The sequence below is a fragment of the Trametes versicolor genome, assembly GCF_000271585.1.
Source record: "Trametes versicolor FP-101664 SS1 unplaced genomic scaffold TRAVEscaffold_3, whole genome shotgun sequence".
Taxonomy (NCBI): Eukaryota; Fungi; Basidiomycota; class Agaricomycetes; order Polyporales; family Polyporaceae; genus Trametes; species Trametes versicolor.
The window spans coordinates 3,701,576-3,718,767 of record NW_007360323.1 but is presented as its reverse complement, the minus strand read 5'-3'; the positions used below and the strand labels follow the sequence as shown (position 1 = coordinate 3,718,767).

General features: G+C 57.2%; 6 protein-coding genes across 6 annotated transcripts; 3 read left to right on the top strand and 3 right to left on the bottom strand.

Annotated features, from left to right (window-relative positions):
- Positions 1–1,384: 1,384 nt before the first annotated feature.
- Positions 1,385–3,153, bottom strand: TRAVEDRAFT_116241 (RuvB-like helicase 1; the record flags this gene model as incomplete). Its single annotated transcript, XM_008037777.1, has 7 exons — positions 1,385–1,544; positions 1,603–1,743; positions 1,806–1,966; positions 2,015–2,320; positions 2,374–2,615; positions 2,663–2,882; positions 2,959–3,153. The coding sequence occupies 7 exons, from the start codon at positions 3,151–3,153 to the stop codon at positions 1,385–1,387; spliced, it is 1,425 nt and encodes a 474-aa protein (XP_008035968.1).
- Positions 3,154–3,366: 213 nt separating this feature from the next.
- Positions 3,367–4,318, top strand: TRAVEDRAFT_144875 (histone-fold-containing protein). The gene is made up of 6 exons (XM_008037776.1): positions 3,367–3,549; positions 3,610–3,625; positions 3,674–3,703; positions 3,763–3,980; positions 4,034–4,126; positions 4,178–4,318. The coding sequence occupies exons 1-6, from the start codon at positions 3,376–3,378 to the stop codon at positions 4,229–4,231; spliced, it is 585 nt and encodes a 194-aa protein (XP_008035967.1). The 5' UTR covers positions 3,367–3,375; the 3' UTR covers positions 4,232–4,318.
- A 636-nt stretch (positions 4,319–4,954) lies between these two features.
- Positions 4,955–5,377, bottom strand: TRAVEDRAFT_45188 (uncharacterized protein; the record flags this gene model as incomplete). The annotated part of the gene is made up of 3 exons (XM_008036942.1): positions 4,955–5,079; positions 5,132–5,258; positions 5,318–5,377. 3 exons carry the CDS (start codon positions 5,375–5,377, stop codon positions 4,955–4,957), a joined length of 312 nt encoding a protein of 103 aa, XP_008035133.1.
- A 3,316-nt stretch (positions 5,378–8,693) lies between these two features.
- On the top strand, positions 8,694–10,959 carry TvLac5 (laccase; the record flags this gene model as incomplete). The annotated part of the gene is made up of 12 exons (XM_008037775.1): positions 8,694–8,882; positions 8,958–9,026; positions 9,082–9,202; positions 9,257–9,370; positions 9,423–9,486; positions 9,548–9,649; positions 9,707–9,863; positions 9,926–10,180; positions 10,237–10,458; positions 10,527–10,643; positions 10,721–10,838; positions 10,904–10,959. The coding sequence occupies 12 exons, from the start codon at positions 8,694–8,696 to the stop codon at positions 10,957–10,959; spliced, it is 1,584 nt and encodes a 527-aa protein (XP_008035966.1).
- Positions 10,960–12,829: 1,870 nt separating this feature from the next.
- Positions 12,830–14,947, top strand: TvLac4 (laccase-4; the record flags this gene model as incomplete). The annotated part of the gene is made up of 11 exons (XM_008037774.1): positions 12,830–13,015; positions 13,072–13,140; positions 13,196–13,316; positions 13,377–13,554; positions 13,610–13,705; positions 13,759–13,915; positions 13,975–14,172; positions 14,226–14,492; positions 14,544–14,660; positions 14,717–14,834; positions 14,892–14,947. 11 exons carry the CDS (start codon positions 12,830–12,832, stop codon positions 14,945–14,947), a joined length of 1,563 nt encoding a protein of 520 aa, XP_008035965.1.
- Positions 14,948–15,586: 639 nt separating this feature from the next.
- Positions 15,587–16,676, bottom strand: TRAVEDRAFT_144869 (SET domain-containing protein; the record flags this gene model as incomplete). The annotated part of the gene is made up of 1 exon (XM_008037773.1): positions 15,587–16,676. One exon carries the CDS (start codon positions 16,674–16,676, stop codon positions 15,660–15,662), a length of 1,017 nt encoding a protein of 338 aa, XP_008035964.1. The 3' UTR covers positions 15,587–15,659.
- Between the last annotated feature and the right edge of the window lie 516 nt (positions 16,677–17,192).

Below are 17,192 nucleotides of genomic sequence, written 5' to 3'. Positions count from 1 at the left end.
GAAACTCCCGGACCACTCGGGGGGCGTCAAGCCACAGCGTTCTGTCCGAATGCAAGACTGGTTTGGCCAAGTGAAGGGGGCCACAGCAAGGAGATAGCAGCGGGTCCCAAGCCCGCGGCTTGACAAGAACGCCGCAGCACACCATCCCAAGGCAAAGGGCCCTACAGGCAAGGCAGTGGCTGCGGCGTTCCGCATCAAGAAGCGACAGCTCATAGACCCACGCCTCCCCCTTTCGTGCACCGTTCACGATCGCACTCCACGGTCATCACAGAACGAAAGCCCGGAGGGTACTCACCACGTGCACCTTCACAGACATGTAACTTGCCGCCATGTTCGCGTCGGCGCCGATGGCATCGGTACCAATACCAGCGCATCTCTACGTAGTGTCGTCATAAACGACCCTTGCGGTGAGATTGCTCGTCACTCTCACGGACACGTATGCCATGGAAGAGGGCACAAAGAGGTGCTACGGCGAGTCAGGCACGACATCCGTGACGGAATCTGACATCGTGCCTGCTCTCGCGGCTTCGGTGAATCGACGCACTCGGCTTCCATCCACGGGTCCTATTGCAAGGTGTCTGTTCGCTCGCTCGTGCGTTAGCTTCGTGGTGATGTATTGCGCGGCGAACAAACGTACTCGATATCGCCGTTTCATAAAGGGAGCCCTGGCCGATAATGAATAGCACGTTTCCCAAGGTGCTGTCATGTGCTAGCCTGGGAACTGTCCCTGTTCCAAAAACGCCACGGAAAAAAGGGTTGAAAGATTGAGTACTCTGAAGGGGCAGGTGACTGGGAGGTAGGGCGACAAAGAAGGTGCTGATACTTTGCAACTCGGCAGCGGGAAGTCAGCGCTCTCGAATGGCCGGACACCTGACCTGCCTCGTATAGACTGCGCGACAGCATCAACTTGTCCCGAACGAGGACCATGTGCTGACTTGGACTTGCTGTCGATATACTTGCCACCAGTTAGTGTGTGTGAGTGTCGAAGCTTGAAGCTTGAGGATTGTGAATGTGATGCTGGCGCCGCACGAAACGACGGACGCTCTCCTTCACCCACGCGCTCGATTGAAGTTGTTGCGCCGGCACGAGCGCGGATATCGTTCCGACCTCCCGAATGTACGAAGCGGCGAAGAGTGGCAGGAGGAGTCCAGCTGTGGCCGAGATCGCAGCGGCCATGGTGCGCGCTCACACTCGCATTGACGAGTTTATGATCTAATACAAGAAAGGGGTACGAACCGTGTGGGGTCCGTGAATATTTTGGTACAATGGCTACACCTGACTGACACGCATCGTCAGTCACCCTCGGACGCAGGGACGGCCAAGCAAAAAGAGCAATACAATGTACAACACTCGCGCCGAGTCTCCGAGCCCTCGAGACTACCGGCTATGACACCTCGCTGCTTTGGTGCTTGCTGATGATGTCTGCGCTCGTCTTGGCATCCAAGAAAAGCTCGCCCATCTCGTCGATGTCTTCGAGCTGGATCTCCTTGCGCCCAGAAATTGACGCGAGGATCGACGCGGGCGTGAGCAGTTGCAGTGCATATCTGTGCAATGATGTGAGTATCTATGCACATGCCGCGAATAAGAGAATAACAATCTGACCTTAGTGAGCTGTCGTGCCCTTTCTGGGCTAGGCGTTCGAGAACGCCGTCGCCGAGCTTGAGGCCCTCCACGTTGGCGCGCAATTGAACAACCTTGGCAATCGCATCCTTCTCGTATGGTGCGGTTCTCACGATGAGACACCTGAGCAGCAGCAGTGTGAGTACGGTGTTCCATGTACGTTGAGTTGCCGGTATTCTACTGACCGGTCAAGCAAATCCACAGGAATACCATGCGGGGCGTAGATGTCCGTAGTACCACGAACCAGAGCGTTTCCGCGATTGGTAGCGAGTACTACCGTTGGTGCCATAGGAGACTCCAGGAGCGCGTTTAGGTAAGTGAAGCACTCGATATCCAGCATGTGGACCTGGACAGGGTCAGGACTCGTCGCGAATCACAAACCCGAATCACGTACCTCGTCGATGAATACCACACCCGGGACGACCTCCGCAACGCCTTGGTCAACGTAACCCTTCACCACACGGTTCACTTCTCGACGAAGCTTCTCCGTGATCTCAGTTCGACCGCTCTTCACCAGACTACCCATCACACTCATGATATCCTGTCCCCCCTGTGGCCGCGCGTTTGCAGCATCAAGGTCTCCCAGCGTCACGTCTTGTACGAGCTCCTTGCGCTTGTGCACGTCGCCCTTGGGCAGAGGGACATATGTCTCGGACTCCAAGTCGTACGAGGAGGCGTACGCGTCCGAGCGACCCACGCGCTAAGCACGGTAGGTTCATATGGGACCTACGAAGAGAATGATGGCTCACGTACCTTCACCGCGCCCGTATTTTGCTCGACATAAATGACGTCTCCCACCTGGATCTTCTCCTTCAGGATGGCCTCGTATATGCTCGGGTCGAGTCTCAGCTGCTTCGTCCCGCGGACGGTTTTGAGTCCAATGACTACGTGCGAGACGGTTTTGCCGTACCCGCTAAGAGGGTTTTCCGACTCCGTGGGCGTCAGCTCCGTAACCTCTCCTTCATACACCTCCTTGGTCTCCTTTATCCGAAGACCTGCAAAGAGTCAGCACTACGATATCCCCTGCTAGATGTACACGTACCAATCGCGCGCCGGAACGCCTCAGCAAGGACTTCCGTCTTTTTCACCTCCGTACTGTACACCTCCGAACCGACCATGGGACAGAACGGCACCTTCGCGCCCAGCTCCTGAGAGATAGCCAGAGCGAGAGCTGTCTTTCCTGTTCCGGGGGGACCGACAAGGAGCAGCGCGCGCCCGGAGAATTTGCGCGACTTGACGAGGTCGACGACCACGCCACAAGCCTATAGACCATCGCGTTAGAAGTCCGTCGCGATTTTCCCCACTCTTGTTTTTTCCGATCAAGTCGAGACGACGTACCTCGCGCGCCTCAGTCTGCCCAATGAACCCAGCGCCATCCGACGCGGCGTATCCTTCAGCATTCAGCCCAAGGCCCTTGATATGCGAGTGTGGGGCAATCCGAGAAGAGCGCGTAGCAGACGCGGTAGGTGGTGGGGGTACCGCATTGTGCGCAACTGGTGCAGAGGACGAAGCTCCCGCGGTCGATGCTTTCATAACCGTAGACATGGTGGAGGATATGGGGGAAGAGGTCGAGGACGCGTTCGTCTTCGCGCTCAACGTTCTCAGAGACGCGCGCCGATCAAACCAACCCCGCTTGCACTCCGATCACGTCGTACGCCTAGATTGGACCCCAGAGAGAGCTCCGCTTATATAGCCGCGCGTAGGCTGCGCGACCTGCACCTCGCCGTCTAGACCGCTCCGCACTCACGTTCGACCATGGCCTCCTCTTCTAAACCCTTCGTGCAACCTGGCGAGCCTCTCCATGAATTCTTGCGCTCTTTCTGGCAGCGACAGGTGGATGCGGCGGAGCAAGAAACACCAGACTACCGCCATCCTCCCCTTCCGCTCGCGCGAATCAAGAAGGTCATGAAGAGCGACCCAGAGGTCAAGGTGCGCATCGCAGTACTTTCTCCAAGAATGTAGCATGAAAGGCGCCCTGCGGACACACAGATGATTGCAGCTGACGGTGCGTGATCAAGAACACGGGACCTTCCACGATCTTACGGAGTCTCAGCTCCCATACTCTTCTGCAAGGCCTGTGAAAGTCAGTGTCGCGTCCCTCCTCGCGCGCGAAGTGCGTACTGACGGTAATGCTCTCTGTAGTCTTCATTGCGGAGATCACGGCACGCGCATTTATCATCGCCGACTCCAATAAGCGGCGGACGCTGTCACGCGCGGATATTGCTAAAGCGTTGAGCAAGTCGGATCAATTCGACTTCTTGATCGATATCGTCCCCCGCGAGGAGCCTCCTGGTGCTGCTGGGCAAGCAGGTGGGAAAGGGCAGAAAAAGGGGGCCGCAGCGCAAGGCAACGGCGTTCCCGTAAGTCGCAGTGTTTTTCGCTTGCGGAGTGTAGTTATGCTCAGTGACCCCAGGCCCCGCAGAGCCGAGAGAACTCTCAGCAAGCCTCGATAGAGAACGAAGAAGCCAATGCCGAAGATGTCACAAACGGCGTCGACTTAGAGCAGGTACGTCTACCCATTCCGAGTTCTTAGGCATATCCCCAAACATTCTTGCAGCTTCAGTCGTTGCTTCAGCCTCCTGGTCCAATAGAGCCTCGTTCTCTGTCTTGAGCTTGTCTGTCGGAATCCCTCACTGTGCATCTAGTCCATTCTGTTGTCTGTTGTCGAAGTGTATTGCTATTGAGTATCTTATTCCCGTCTCTTGCTCATCCCATTGCCGTCCTCCGGATGTCTTGCGACGCGCTGGAAGTATCCCCCCCCCCTGTTGGCTGGTCAAGACTTCCAATGCGAACAGTGCAGGATCTTTCGTCAGGATCTTTCGAGTTCTGGCGTGACTTCCATCCTTCGTGACTGCGTGCACGTCCCAAAATAGGTGTCACACATACTCGCACCTTGCGTTGCCACCGCGACGAGGACCCATGCGCAGTCTCGTTCGTGCGCGTCGGACTCGAACCGTTCGGTCCGGTAAGGTGAGTGCGCCAACTTGCTCCTTCTATGACATTATACCCACACGCCCTATAACAAATGCCGAACACTCTAAATTCCCAAGTCTCAAGTAGATCGCCTCACTTCGTTCAGACATCTAGCTTTCGACAGGACTAGGCAACGTCGGAATACTTCGCATGTCTTGCAGGTGCCCAGAGAAACCACTAGATATACAGAGAAGGTGACCAGCAACTAGTAAATTCGATTCAGATACATCGTCATTAAAACCGTCCATTATACCAGAACCCATTCTTCAGGACACAGCCAAGTCAGCGAATGCGCTCTTCGCATACGCTTCAGGCATTCGTATAAGTCGTCGCACTACGTGTTAACGTCGACATGCCCACCTTAAGCGGAGGCCGAGACGGAGGCGGAAGCCACGGGCGTGCCAGTAGGGGGAGGCAGCTCCCGGGTGACGCTGTGGGTCACGGTCCAGACGGTGTTGGTCGTGATCGTCGTGACGAAAGGGTCAACTGCGACGGATTCAGTTAAACGGCGCACTGCGGGTGAGGGATGGTCACTTACCCTTCATGAAGCTCTGGAGCACCTTGCTTGCGGTGAAGGTATCGGTCGTCAACGCCGTGGTGAGCGTGACGTTCGCAGTGGTCGACGACGCGTCGACGGAGGCGGCAGCGTCCAGGATGCCTGCGGGCTGTGAACAGAGAATCAGCGGCGGGCACGGGCGGGTCGTCAAGGCGAAGCGGCACATACAGCTGCGACAGCGACGGCGGCGGCGCTCGCGAGAGTGATAAAGAGAGACTTGAACTGCATTGTGAAAGAGAAGCGAGTTGTGGAGTGCGGAATATGTCAAACGGATGCGGGAAAGATGAGAGGTGCTGAGACCAGGCTCAGCACCGCAGGACTTATAGCTTCTGTTCGCGGCGAATGTGCGTGCAGACGGCGCGTCTCGGCCTGCAGGCTGACAGACGGGCGATGCGGTGCTGCAGAATATAGAGCCGTTCCGAGCGTCGCGCGACGCGCAGTCGGTCATCCGCCTTGCGCCTTGCCCCAAGGAGCGCGCAGCGGGCTATGTCGCGGCGAATGGCAACATGTTCCTGGCGTCTGCCATGGGAACTTTACCTACGAACGATGATGAGGACAGGCGCAGCTGAGTCAAATACCCGCCAATCGCAAAACGTCCCGCTCGGGGGCCGCCTCAGCTTCAGAGGGCGCCGCCACTTTCCCAGGCTGCGCACAGATCCACGCCGCATGCGCTGGGCCTGGCGTTGCAGCCGCAGACTTTACCCTTGCTTCTCGCTTTCTATGGTAACGTTTCATTACGGACAAGTACCGAATTCAGACGGAAAGATAATCGAGATCGTGCGACGATCGCTTGTTGCGAAAGTCCGTGCGATCTCAGATTAGGCACTGATGGACAAACAAACAGAATAGACTACCCAAGCGAGCGGCCGTCCCGCAGCTTGCCGGAATAATGGCGGCTCGTCGCGCACGGAGGTCTCATTTGCCAACTGCTGGGCGAAAGTGGCTCGCAACTGATGCTCCAATTAAGATGTCGTAGGTGACAGATTGTGGCACATCATCAACACTTGTTTGCCAAGAATAAGAGGAACGGGGTGCAGTTATACAGCGGGATACGACGCAGCCGACGCAGCTGTAGCTATGACACAGGCGTTCAGTATGCAGGACGGCTAGGAAGCGGCGCGGCAGCTATAACGTAACAACCTGCCCAGATGACATGAGCACTGTGCGGCAGGAAGCTATCTCCGAGTCCCCCCATCATCAGTCTACCGTTCGGGACCGGAGGATACTACAGCGGTGAAACGAGCTTGAATCGCCAGAGATCTGCAACGACGACCCGGAGGTACACGGACAGACATACTACACGCACCTCGTTCTCGTCATTGACCAGACTCTTGCTGAACGTGTTACAGCGTTCATTGCACTGCTAGACCAACGTGTAGGAGTGAGACTCTGCATGCCAAGCCTGTGTCAACGCTCATAAGCCCGCAGTATGCGCCTACGTTACGAGAAGGGTATGACGGAATGCCTTCACTTGCTGACCAGTGGTGCCAGAAATACTCCACCGACCCTGGTTGACAGCGGGATGGCAGAGAGGCCTGCGCATCGCAGGATGAGGCGTTATAAGCTTTGCGCTGGAGACTGCGCTGTATAGCGTTCCTCCACCGTGACGCGAACTTTCAGTGAAACGATGGCTCAAAGCCAAACGGCTACGCGCCTCTGCTCAATGCCGAGCATTCCCATCCCGCCCTGCGCCACTATAAAACCGCGTCCGATCCGAGGAGCGTGCCGAACTGTGCCTGCGGCGACGTTCTCCCTACGGCGCGCGTGTCCTAGTGTGGTTTGGGTTCCGCACGTAGTGAGACATGTATGGTGCAGAACAAAAGCGGCGTCATGCCAGAGATGGGGCGCGTCGGCGAGGTGAGGTCCAAGGAGAGCATGAGCGGCCCACTACGACGTCTTGAGCCATAATCCAGTGAGCCTCCGATAGACCGCGGGTGCCCGGCTGCGGGTCCTGGGAAAAAGCCGACCATCGCTGCCGCCGGGGAATGGATGTCGAGATGCCCGTTGATCTAGACATCGGTACCAGATGAGCAAGCGGAGGTGTAAGATATCAATAATTGCGGCTTACAGGCGAACGGGGATAATGTACACGTCACTTGTAGCAGCTGATGCCGTTCAGAGAGAACGCGGTACTTTGTCACCGGCGCAGCAGAGAAGAACGTCAAAGCACCCGAGAATTGCGTCTGAACCCGGTGAGCCAATCGCTCACTTAGTGGAGAGAACGGCAGCAAGCATCATAGTTATCGTTCAAACTGCTCACGTCGATGCAGTAAGTGCTGGTACACGGACACTAAGTTCACTCGAGATTGATATCCAACTCGATCTCGGGTGAGTAGGACTTGAGCAAGATGTCCGGTAGTGATTTTCCGTCTAAGTGACCTCATGAGGTGGGTTTCAATGTGTTAGACTGTAAACCAATGCACTTCACCGTTGTACAGGACTGAAAAGACTCCGTAAGAATGAGGTTATAGCCGTTGACCAGTGCATCCTGAAAGCATGTTGCGCAAAAGTCGCGCACCGGGTACCGTGGGCGTCTGTCCCGATCAATTGATCGCAAGCGCGTCGCGGAAGCGCTGGTACCCCGCGTTGCTGTTTGCTGCTACCACCACCGACTCGCGTATACGCCCATAATCCGGATCGTTTGTGCGGTTGAAAAATCTCGTAGGCTGTGAAAATGTTTGACATAGGGAGACACAAAAAATGGATGTCCCTCAGCCTCGTTACGGTGAACTGCGTGCGCAGACCAATGCCGTCATAGAACTCTCTTCGCAGCCGCCATCACTTCCACCACCTCGGAGTCTGGAGTCCGGACTCTGCGATGCCTTCAAGGTTCTTGCATTCTATCATTCCACCCGCACACAGTCTATGAGCTTACCCTGTCCGCAGCTGTCTTTTGATGCGGACAGTCGGACGACGGAGGCTGGCTGAACGCCGTGGACGTCACTGACATCGCTCCTTGGCTCTCAGGCTCATAACTCTTCGCTTCTAGCATGGGTACTGCGCACACCTGACAGACCCTTCGGGAGGCGAACTCGAATGCAGCGTACTCTATCAAACCTGCAGGAAAGGTAGGGATGGACGCCGTGCACCAGCAACTGTCTCGCCACCAGCAACCATCCCTTGGATATGTCGCCACAAACCCGGTGTCTACAAGCGGGTATCTGTGCTGGTGAAGTGCTGTCTGCGGAACGGCGGTGCTCGCGCTTCTCCCGCCTGCGAACCGGCGGCGGCGAGCGACCAGAACCCGAACCAGTGTTAGTGCCCGACACCCGCGAGACATTTGTGCAGGGTGAGTTCTATTCTTTGGGAGACGGCGCTGCGCGTCGGCACTGAAAGCGTCGCAGTTAGGTGATGCAGCGGTCCGCGCTATTTTTGACGTCTGGCAGCTATCCTAAGCCGCGCCTCCATACGCCCCAGGCGCTCTCGTTTGCTATAGGTATAAATCCCTCAGCTTCAGAGCGTCGATCCTCATCCCACACGACACCCGTTTCAGTCTTCTCGTAGCGCATTCTCTAGCCGCCCAGCCTCCGCTTTCGTTTTCAACATGGGCAAGTTTCACTCTTTTGTGAACGTCGTCGCCCTTAGTCTTTCTTTGAGCGGTCGTGTGTTCGGCGCCATTGGGCCCGTCACCGACTTGACTATCTCTAACGCCGATGTTACGCCTGACGGCATTACTCGTGCTGCTGTCCTCGCGGGCGGCGTCTTCCCCGGGCCCCTCATTACCGGCAACAAGGTGAGCCGCGAAACCTTCTACTAGCGCGCTCGTACGGTGCACCGTTACTGAAGCCACACTTTGCGCTGTCAACAGGGGGATGAATTCCAGATCAATGTCATCGACAACCTGACCAACGAGACCATGTTGAAGTCGACCACAATCGTAAGGTGCTTGCTCCCATAATTAAGCCCGTCGCTGACTCGAAGTTTATCTGTAGCACTGGCATGGTATCTTCCAGGCCGGCACCAACTGGGCAGACGGCGCGGCCTTCGTGAACCAGTGCCCTATCGCCACGGGAAACTCGTTCTTGTACGACTTCACCGTTCCTGATCAAGCCGGTACGTTTATACACTTCCCTTTCTGCGGCATACTCTGACGCGCGGCTGGATCAGGCACCTTCTGGTACCACAGCCACCTGTCCACTCAGTACTGTGACGGCCTGCGCGGTCCTCTTGTGGTCTACGACCCCGACGATCCCAACGCGTCTCTTTACGACGTCGATGACGGTAAGCAGGCTACTTGTGGACTTGTATGGATGTATCTCACGCTCCCCTTCAGATACTACGGTTATTACGCTTGCGGACTGGTACCACACTGCGGCGAAGCTGGGCCCTGCCTTCCCGTGAGTCTACTCTTCCTCGTTTGTTAACATAGGCGACGGCCGCTGATACGAGAACTACCAGCGCGGGTCCGGATAGCGTCTTGATCAACGGTCTTGGTCGGTTCTCCGGCGATGGTGGAGGAGCGACAAACCTCACCGTGATCACCGTCACGCAAGGCAAACGGTGAGTCCGCCCTAAGCTGGCCTCAATAGCGATATTGACGAGTCCATGCCCTCCCAGGTACCGCTTCCGCCTTGTGTCGATCTCGTGCGACCCCAACTTCACGTTCTCGATCGACGGGCACAACATGACCATCATAGAGGTGGACGGCGTCAACCACGAGGCCTTGGACGTCGACTCCATTCAGATTTTTGCGGGGCAGCGGTACTCCTTCATCGTACGTTCCCTTGCCCTCGTGCTATATCCACCCGTCTGCTCACAGAGGCTTCTATTTCGCAGCTCAACGCCAACCAGTCCATCGACAACTACTGGATCCGCGCGATCCCCAACACCGGTACCACCGACACCACGGGCGGCGTGAACTCTGCCATTCTGCGCTACGACACCGCCGAAGAGATCGAGCCTACGACCAACGCGACCACCTCCGTCATCCCTCTTACCGAGACGGATTTGGTCCCGCTTGACAACCCTGCGGCTCCCGGCGACCCCCAGGTTGGCGGTGTTGACCTGGCTATGAGTCTCGACTTCTCCTTTGTGAGTCTAACAGTACTCCGTGCAGTTTCGCTTATTTACGCGGGGGTATCACTCAGAACGGTTCCAACTTCTTTATCAACAACGAGACCTTCGTCCCGCCCACAGTTCCCGTGCTCCTGCAGATTTTGAGTGGTGCGCAGGACGCGGCGAGCCTGCTCCCCAACGGCAGTGTCTACACACTCCCTTCGAACTCGACCATTGAGATCTCGTTCCCCATCATCACCACCGACGGTGCTCTGAACGCGCCCGGTGCTCCGCACCCGTTCCATCTCCACGGCGTAAGTCCTTGCTTTCCTCAGTGCCTCGCTTCCACGACGTCCACTGATCCCACACATCCCATGTGCAGCACACCTTCTCGGTGGTGCGCAGCGCCGGGAGCTCGACCTTCAACTACGCCAACCCAGTCCGCCGGGACACCGTCAGTACTGGTAACTCTGGCGACAACGTCACTATCCGCTTCACGGTACGTCTTCTCCGCAGCCCTCCCACCCGTGTGTCCGCTGAGCGCTGAACACCGCCCACCGTGCTGCTGCTGCGCAGACCGACAACCCAGGCCCGTGGTTCCTCCACTGCCACATCGACTTCCACCTGGACGCGGGCTTCGCCATCGTCTTTGCGGAGGACACTGCGGACACCGCGTCCGCGAATCCCGTTCCTAGTACGTCGTGCCTGCTGAGCTCTTTGTGCCCGTTCAGGGCGCTGATCGTGCCTTCCTCCGTGCAGCGGCGTGGAGCGATTTGTGCCCCACTTACGATGCTTTGGACTCGTCCGACCTCTGATCGACGAGGCATGAAGGCTGAAGCAGCTGCGGTCAATTCTCGTACACACTTTACTCGCACATTCATTTTTCTTTGGCTCGGGATCGGAACAAGTCATGCGGGGCCCGGACCGCCTTAACGTAGTACTCGATGTTTTAATCAAGCGGATGCTTCTCAGAATACACACACTGACAGCTCTTTGCGGCGATTGCGCACTGGTCATGTCACCGGTTATAGAGTGCGATGTTCTCATGGGACAGGTACTAATATCGAGGAAAGAATACGGAAGTCATCCTACTTATCCTGTACCCATCTGCGCAGTTGGCGTTGTCAACTGCAGAAGCTGTTTCCGAACCGATCGACCGACGAACGTAAAGCGTCGTGCCATGAGCTCAAGCCCGAGAGCAGCAGCCCTGCGCCGTTCCTAGAGTCCATACGACTGACAGCCCTTCGCGCTTCGGGAAGCAGGTAAGGAAAGCTTGGCGGAGGTTACGGAACCTTGCGTACCTGCGCGGTATGTCCGAGGTGTGCCGTGGCGCAGCGACCACGCGAGCCTCCGCCTCACCACAGCTTTCCGGACGCGCAGTCGGACCGCTCAGCGACCGCTCCCCGCGTCCGCGGCCCCGGGCGCATCGCGATCAGAATGCTGCATTGGGCCCGTCGCGACCCCCACTGGACGCGCTTCTTCTGCGCCAGTGGTTTGTTCCCGCCGTATTCCATTCATGCTTCCGCCATCAGTCCCGTGAGGAAAGGGAGTCTCGTTCAGCGTCGCGGAGACACGGCAGACTACGGCGCAGTAATGGCCCTGTGGTATTCTGACCTGGCCGAGGCTGATCACGACGTTGTGTATCTGAAGCTCTTTCAATGCCCTGAGGTCAGCCGGCTCGGAGCCGCAGTAGAGATAATCGTTCGCCCGCTCGGTTGCTACGTCAAACGAGACAGAGAGCGGGAGCGCCTCCTGCCCGATAGCACGCATCACGCACCTGCGCTGCGGAGGCATACGACCTGATTCGTCGTTGGACGGAGGAGCGGCGACCCTCCGGGAGCCCTACGGTATCCAGCGCAGCGCGTACCATCGGGACGTTGAAAGCAGCGTGTCCCACATTCTGATGCGGGGACGGTGCTGTGGTCGACGAAAGTCGAGGCGGTGATTCGCTGGCGACTCGCGAACCTGCTCAACTACTTTACCAATCTGGGATGTTGCGACGCGCAACGGCGTTTAAGCGCCCCCGCGTTATCCACGCATATCGTGGGAAAGCGAGCGGGCGGTTGCCGGAGTGCGCCATGCGGCCCCGGCTACTCACTGTGAATTCCGATCGGCTTGCCCTCACTCCTCCATGTTCCCCCGACCGAGCGGGCGCGTCAATGGCCCGTTTGCGAACACATATGCAGGATAAACAGTGCGAAATATCAATGTGGCGGCGACACGACCTCGCCGGCCGACACTCGACGCTGTTGATCATGATCATGTCTTGTGAGCATTCTATACGCAGCCTTGGAAATCTCAGGCGAATTTGTCTGAATTGCGCTGGGAGGCTGGCAGCGCAGATCGGTGTGTCGGTGCAGTAGCCGACGCAGCACCTGGCGGAAGCCGACATCTCGGGTACGACTTGATCTCCGCCAGATCACTGCGGTTCCGCCATCGGCCGCGGGGCCCATTCTGTGTGTGCGCTGTAGCACTGTGCATTCAGGCTCAACGTATCCATGCTAGAGGACCGTCCAGCTGTTGGCGCACGATTCGCGCAGAAAGCTGTACAGGCAGATATAAGGATGTCCGTCCGTCAGAGACTCGTCACTCACAAGCCTCTTTTCCTCTTCGCCTTTCCAGCCTCTTCCAACGCCTGCCATCGTCCTCTTAGTTCGCTCGTCCATTCTTTCTGCGTAGTTAATCATGGGCAGGTTCTCATCTCTCTGCGCGCTCACCGCCGTCATCCACTCTTTTGGTCGTGTCTCCGCCGCTATCGGGCCTGTGACCGACCTCACCATCTCCAATGCGGACGTTTCTCCCGACGGCTTCACTCGTGCCGCAGTGCTTGCAAACGGCGTCTTCCCGGGTCCTCTTATCACGGGAAACAAGGTACGTGGCATGCGTTCAGTCTACACCCTACAAGCCTTCTAACTCTTTTACCACAGGGCGACAACTTTCAGATCAATGTTATCGACAACCTCTCTAACGAGACGATGTTGAAGTCGACCTCCATCGTACGTGCTTCTACTGTTTCTTAGTCTTGGCAATGGCTCAAGGTCTCCTCCGCAGCATTGGCACGGCTTCTTCCAGAAGGGTACTAACTGGGCTGATGGAGCTGCCTTCGTCAACCAGTGCCCTATCGCGACGGGGAACTCTTTCCTTTACGACTTCACCGCGACGGACCAAGCAGGTCAGTGCCTGTGGCGCTTATGTTTTCCCGTAATCAGCAGCTAACACTCCGCACCCACAGGCACCTTCTGGTACCACAGTCACTTGTCTACGCAGTACTGCGATGGTTTGCGGGGCCCGATGGTCGTATACGACCCGAGTGACCCGCATGCGGACCTTTACGACGTCGACGACGAGACCACGATCGTCACGCTCTCTGATTGGTATCACACCGCCGCTTCGCTCGGTGCTGCTTTCCCGTCAGTTTGCCCCTGCGCATAGAGTTCGAACCAGATCTAAACGTACTACTTTCAGGATTGGCTCGGACTCTACCCTCATCAACGGGTTGGGCCGTTTCGCCGGTGGCGACAGCACTGACCTTGCGGTCATCACGGTTGAGCAGGGCAAGCGGTGAGTGCTATCCCCTACAGTTGGCACTGTCCCCTTATTGACAGTACTCTCAGCTACCGTATGCGTCTTCTCTCGCTGTCTTGCGACCCCAACTATGTCTTCTCCATCGACGGTCACAACATGACCATCATCGAGGCCGACGCTGTCAACCACGAGCCCCTCACGGTCGACTCCATCCAGATCTACGCCGGACAACGTTACTCCTTCGTCGTACGTACTCCGGACAGTCATGATCACGCCCAGCCCGATGCTAACCCGCCTACGCTCAGCTTACTGCTGATCAGGACATCGACAACTACTTCATCCGTGCCCTGCCCAGCGCCGGTACCACCTCGTTCGACGGCGGCATCAACTCGGCTATCCTGCGCTACTCTGGTGCCTCCGAGGTTGACCCGACGACCACGGAGACCACGAGTGTCCTCCCCCTCGACGAGGCGAACCTCGTGCCCCTTGACAGCCCCGCTGCTGTACGTTGCATCCTGCACTTGTGAGGAGCGCACATACTAACACGCTGTTGTAGCCCGGTGACCCCAACATTGGCGGTGTCGACTACGCGCTGAACTTGGACTTCAACTTCGATGGCACCAACTTCTTCATCAACGACGTCTCCTTCGTGTCCCCCACGGTCCCTGTCCTCCTCCAGATTCTTAGCGGCACCACCTCCGCGGCCGACCTTCTCCCCAGCGGCAGTCTCTTCGCGCTCCCGTCCAACTCGACGATCGAGATCTCGTTCCCCATCACCGCGACGAACGCTCCCGGCGCGCCGCATCCCTTCCACTTGCACGGTGTACGTGTCCCATCTCATATGCTACGGAGCTCCACGCTGACCGCCCTATAGCACACATTCTCTATCGTTCGTACCGCCGGCAGCACGGATACGAACTTCGTCAACCCCGTCCGCCGCGACGTCGTGAACACCGGTACCGCCGGCGACAACGTCACCATCCGCTTCACGGTACGCAGCACTCTCCTAACATTCCCACTGCGCGATCACTGACTCCTCGCCCACAGACTGACAACCCCGGCCCCTGGTTCCTCCACTGCCACATCGACTTCCACTTGGAGGCCGGTTTCGCCATCGTCTTCAGCGAGGACACCGCCGACGTCTCGAACACGACCACGCCCTCGAGTACGTTGTGCTCCCCTGCCCATCTCCGCGCGCCTGACTAACGAGCACCCCTTACAGCTGCTTGGGAAGATCTGTGCCCCACGTACAACGCTCTTGACTCATCCGACCTCTGATCGGCTCAAAGGGTCGCTCGCTACCTGACATAGGTAGACTTATGCACCGGACATTATCTACAATGGACTTTAATTTGGGTTAACGGCCGTTATACACACGCGCACGTAGTATAAAGGTTCTATGGATTGGTCGGACCTACAGACTGCAATTTTCGTGACCTATCAACTGTATATTGAAGCACGACAGTGAATGGAAATAGAGACAACTTGTTGAATCATCTGCAGCTTTGCCAATCCATCTATCCCGCGTACCCTATCTCTATGGTGAGCTTCAAACTTGGGAAACTCGGAAAGCATACCTTGGTACGAGCGTGGGTTGTGTCCGAATATCCTTCACAGTATTTCGCGGTCGAGGCTTGAGCTTGAAGCTTGAAGGGCCAGAGTCCTTAGACATGGACGTAGGGCGAGTGACCGACTGACTGGTACCCGATCGAACCTGGGGTGGAATTGATGCATATGGGTCCCTATTGTTTTTCGATTCTGGAGAGACTCTGTTAAGCACAAGAATAAACATCCAATGCTTGCGATCTAACCAAACAAGCCTATAGCAACCGTACGTAGCATCCTGATCCCGTCACAATTTCCTGAACCAGCCACTTCTGCTCTTCCATAAGATCACGCCATGACATATAAATATCGCGCTCATATCCCTAGCGCATACGACTCTATGTATACCCAATCATCCCAGGCAGAACAAACATACCCAAAGACTTTACCTATACACCGCCCGATGGCTAGGGCCCGACAACATGTTGCCATGCACCCTGTCCGCGTCGATTAATCTGCGCACGTTATAAGACCCCTCCCCCTCGACCATCCTAAAGGTATCCTGCGCGCGCCTCGCCCAATCCATCGCTATGCCCAGCTCCCCATAGACGGTGAGCACTTGACTGCCATACAACAACGCCTTCGCGCGCTCGACTACCATCCCCTCCTCCTCCGTCCACTCCAGCGCGCGCTCCAGCTCCTCTTGCGAAACACAGGGCGGAAATCGCGCGTGCTGCAGGTGCTCTAACAGGACGCACACTCCCACGCGGCGCGCGTCGCTCGCCTCCGCCTGACGAGGAGGTACGATGCACGCCGGGCACGCACAGACAAAGAAGCGCGTGCGGGCGAGGAACGCGCGCCGCTCGATGCGCGGCGCGGCGAGCGGCGTGTATGTGATGGTGATCTCCTCGCCCGCGCCGATGTCGCGCGCCGCCCAGAGCTGCCCGGAGAACGCGGGGAAAGCGAAGTAATAATTCGCGGAGGGCGCGCACGAGTGGTTCACGCGCGAGAGCGTCGGGAAGAGCCCGGCGTAGGAGTCCTCCACAGGGTCGTGGTGAATATCTGGCTCCGCGTCGGACATGCGGATTTCGAGGCAGTTCGTGTTGAGGATGCTGGGTACAACGTCGAACTCAGAAGGCGGATAGGCCGAGGCGAGAGCGAAGAAGGCCTCCTTCGAAGTTGCGGAGAGACGCCCCAAGGCCGCGCGGTAGAAGGTGCCGTTCCCGTCGGTTTGGTCTGATGCACAGGTGAGCGTGCGGCGGGCAGCGTAGATGGGGCGCTCCGACCAGATCAGCTCTCCCGCGTGAATGTCCCGTCGCGCGACCATGCCTTTTCCCTTGTCCGGTACGTCCTCGACGATGAACGCACGCTCGTCAAGTGAGGCTGGGGATGCATCTGGTTGGGACCAGATAGGCCATTCGGTGACTCCGCGGATGTTTTGGTAGTAGTCCACGATGACCATGTCGGCACGGCCTACTGGAAGATAAAGGAAACAGGGTGCACCGTCGTACCTCATATCGGAGACGACGACCAGCGGGTTTGTGGAGACGACGCGTGTAGTATCCAGCGAGTGGGGCAGCATCATTGATGTATGTGTCGACCATCGTTGGGAATCGTCCAGGGGGTTTGGCAAACTGCCTTGTGCCACAAGGGATCATGTCACTAATGAATGCGCCCACACACGCCGCTGTCGCCGACTTACCCGGATCGCGTGTGTGCCTCTCGTCCATTCGGCTGGCGTCCACAGTGTAATGACCTGGGAAGCCGGAGGCAACGAAAAGCCTGGGCGGAGCTCGAGAGGGAAGGAGAATGTGCAACAGGACAATTTTCGCTCCTCGCGCAGGGGCAGGCGGTACTCCATAGTGGATGCGGGATGATGAAAGAGAGTTGATACTATAAGGGCATATCGCTTTATAGCACCCAGAGAGTCATCCATACCGTGATCGCGAGCAATACGCACACATAGTTGGGTGATTGA

What these genes read in the sequence shown, in the direction of transcription:
- TRAVEDRAFT_144875 (XM_008037776.1), top strand. Translation starts at nt 3,376, where the DNA reads ATGGCCTCCTCTTCTAAACCCTTCGTGCAACCTGGCGAGCCTCTCCAT. An exon ending in CTTCTGCAAGGCCTGTGAAA is followed by an intron (nt 3,704 to 3,762) that starts GTCAGTGTCGCG and finishes TGCTCTCTGTAG; the next exon opens with TCTTCATTGCGGAGATCACG. An exon ending in CGCAAGGCAACGGCGTTCCC is followed by an intron (nt 3,981 to 4,033) that starts GTAAGTCGCAGT and finishes CAGTGACCCCAG; the next exon opens with GCCCCGCAGAGCCGAGAGAA.